The 2,506-nt window shown below is 38.8% G+C and overlaps 2 protein-coding genes across 4 annotated transcripts in view; one reads left to right on the plus strand and one right to left on the minus strand.

Annotated features, from left to right (window-relative positions):
• Positions 1 to 2,500, plus strand: part of LOC106871372 (mitochondrial sodium/calcium exchanger protein) — a 28,135-nt gene extending 25,635 nt beyond the window's left edge. For all 3 annotated transcript variants that reach the window (XM_014917787.2, XM_014917788.2, XM_014917786.2), the window contains exon 16: positions 839 to 2,500. In XM_014917787.2, the coding sequence (XP_014773273.1) occupies positions 839 to 1,036 (198 nt within the window). In that variant the 3' untranslated portion in view covers positions 1,037 to 2,500. The remainder of the gene's footprint in view (positions 1 to 838) is intronic.
• The window catches only part of LOC106871373 (transmembrane protein 19), a 44,824-nt gene that overhangs the window by 38,930 nt on the left and 3,388 nt on the right, over positions 1 to 2,506 (minus strand). The window lies entirely within an intron of this gene.

Below are 2,506 nucleotides of genomic sequence, written 5' to 3' on the forward strand. Positions count from 1 at the left end.
GTATCATCATCATCATCATCATTTAATGTTGACATGGTTTTGATGGTATAACCAGAGCTGGCAAGGTTGGGGAGCTGCACCAGACTCCACTCTCATTTGACATGGCTTCTATGGCTGGATGCCTTTCCTAATGCCAACCACTTCACAGAGTGTGTTGGGTGCTTTTGCATGGCCCCACACAGGCGCTTTTAGGTGGCATGACATGGGCACTTTACATGGGCACCACCACAAATGCTTTACACCACTTTTGCTGCAGAGGAGAGGTCTTCTTGAGTATTAAACAGTGAAGATGAGTGCTCAACACTGCATTGATGGGTCAATATTCTATATTTGTGGGTTAACAAGGCAACTAGTGGTTACATATGAAGAGGTCTTCACAATTGTCCAAGTGTGCCCCATGAAAGTGTTGTTGGTACTTGTCCCATCCAAAACAGATGAGTACCAACTCTTCTGTGTTGCATGCTTGAATAATTGTGAAGACCCCGTCACATGAAACCATTTGTTGCCTTGTTAACCCTCAACCCACATTGTCAGCCATGCTGTCCTGGCCCCTCCAAACAATTGCAAAAGCCTTGAAAAAGGAGTTATACCTTCCTACCCACTTCCCCTCCTATAAAACCCCTAAAATATGTCATGACCCCTCATTTACTACTCTGACTAAGCAATTAAAAATTACATTACAAAACTGAATCCCTTCAAATTATTTTCATCGAAAGCAAACATTATTTCTTTATTGATTTTGTTTTTTTAAATACCAAATATTTATTTCTGTTTTCACTTTCAATTTATGTTTTTTTATTTCTGTGTTTATTCATACATTTCTTTCTTTCTTTTGCAGCTGGTTGTTACCTTCAAAGACTTCCTGCTCGCTGCTTTCCTTGCCTTCACTTTGCTCTCGACCTTCGTTTCGATGCCAATTCTCAAGTTCAAAATGAATCGTTATTTTGGATGTTACCTTCTGGTTCTTTATGGATTATTCAGTGTGATCACCTTGTTGATTGAGATTTCAGTGATACCAACACCTGTGATAAATTAATACTTTGTCCTGTTTTCCTTGATTGAATGTGTGTGTGTGTGTGTGTGTGTGTTTGTGTGTGTGTGTGTGTGTGTGGAGGGGAGTTATTCTGCTTGCCAATAATGGCAGGAATTGAAAGGAATCAACAAATTTAACTGTCCAACGAGTTTAAAAATTATAATCCTGGGGGTGTAAAACCATGACAAAATTTCGGTTCTAATTTGGAACTATTTCACTTCACTGACAACACCAATGCCTTTGGGAAACAGATGAAAATCACAGATCTCTACTTCCTACAAAATGTTTGATCCCTTGTGCCAATGTAACAAAACTGTGCCTAACAAATATGACCGACTCAAATGAAATCAGGGATGGCACAAAGGTGCCTCTTCTTTACATTACAACCCAACATTCAGAAGAAGATACCAAACGACTGCCAAACTTTATCTTCTCCAGTGAAACAAATAATAAATAATCCTAATGTATCAATTCTAAAATAAATGAAGGTTGTGGGGACAACAGAGAAATGTGATGTAGGAACCATTTTGATACAAAACCTCGGATATTGTAAGGAGTCATTAAATATGCAAAGCAGAATTGGGAAAGAAGTAATATTTCAAGAAAGGAATTGCAAGGTTTTCGTTTTCAAATGGAATCGACTTTTATATTTTAATAACGGCTCTTGTGCATGAAAATGTGAACATTATGTAAAATAAATACTACACACACACACATACATACACACCCTGTGTGCCCCACCATGACTATAATCCCCAGTCCCCCCAACTTTGACCCCCTGCCAATACCTGGGAGTCTGGCCAAGAGTTTGACCAGAACATACGCTAACACACCCACAAACAAACGCACACATCCAAACATGGCAGATACATAACCAATAGACTTTTTTTCCACTAGGCTCAATATAAGCTCCCACACATATTGAACCCCTGCACACACAAAGGCCCCACGAATTTAACCAAATACATTAAAGAAAGAAAACACACTAACGAACACATATGCGTATGCCCACACCCCACACCCCACTGCAAAGGCTACACACACTCCATTCCCACAAGAACACCAACCTTAAACTCATTTCCCACCAACTTTTCCAGAAAACTCTTGCTGATTCGCAACAAACCAGCCCCAGTGGTGATGGTTTTTGTTACCACAGACGTAACTTAACTCAAACCCCCGATCGATTCATTTCATTATCTTTTTCACAGCAATCACAAACCAGATATGTTTATTCACTTCCAACAATAAAGAGCAATTGGCATATTTCATTCCATAATGACTACCTCTGATGGGTGCAGGGTTACAAAACTGGACTCTTACCCAACGCACCATTGAATCCCTAATGCAAAAGTGATTGGTAATTAATGGCTTACTAGTGCAAACGACCAAATTCTTCCTGTTATTTTCCCTCCATTTTCTTCTTGCATATGTATATATATATATATATATATATATATATATATATATATATAT

Source organism: Octopus bimaculoides, chromosome 25, assembly GCF_001194135.2.
Source record: "Octopus bimaculoides isolate UCB-OBI-ISO-001 chromosome 25, ASM119413v2, whole genome shotgun sequence".
In the NCBI taxonomy this organism is placed as follows: Eukaryota; Metazoa; Mollusca; class Cephalopoda; order Octopoda; family Octopodidae; genus Octopus; species Octopus bimaculoides.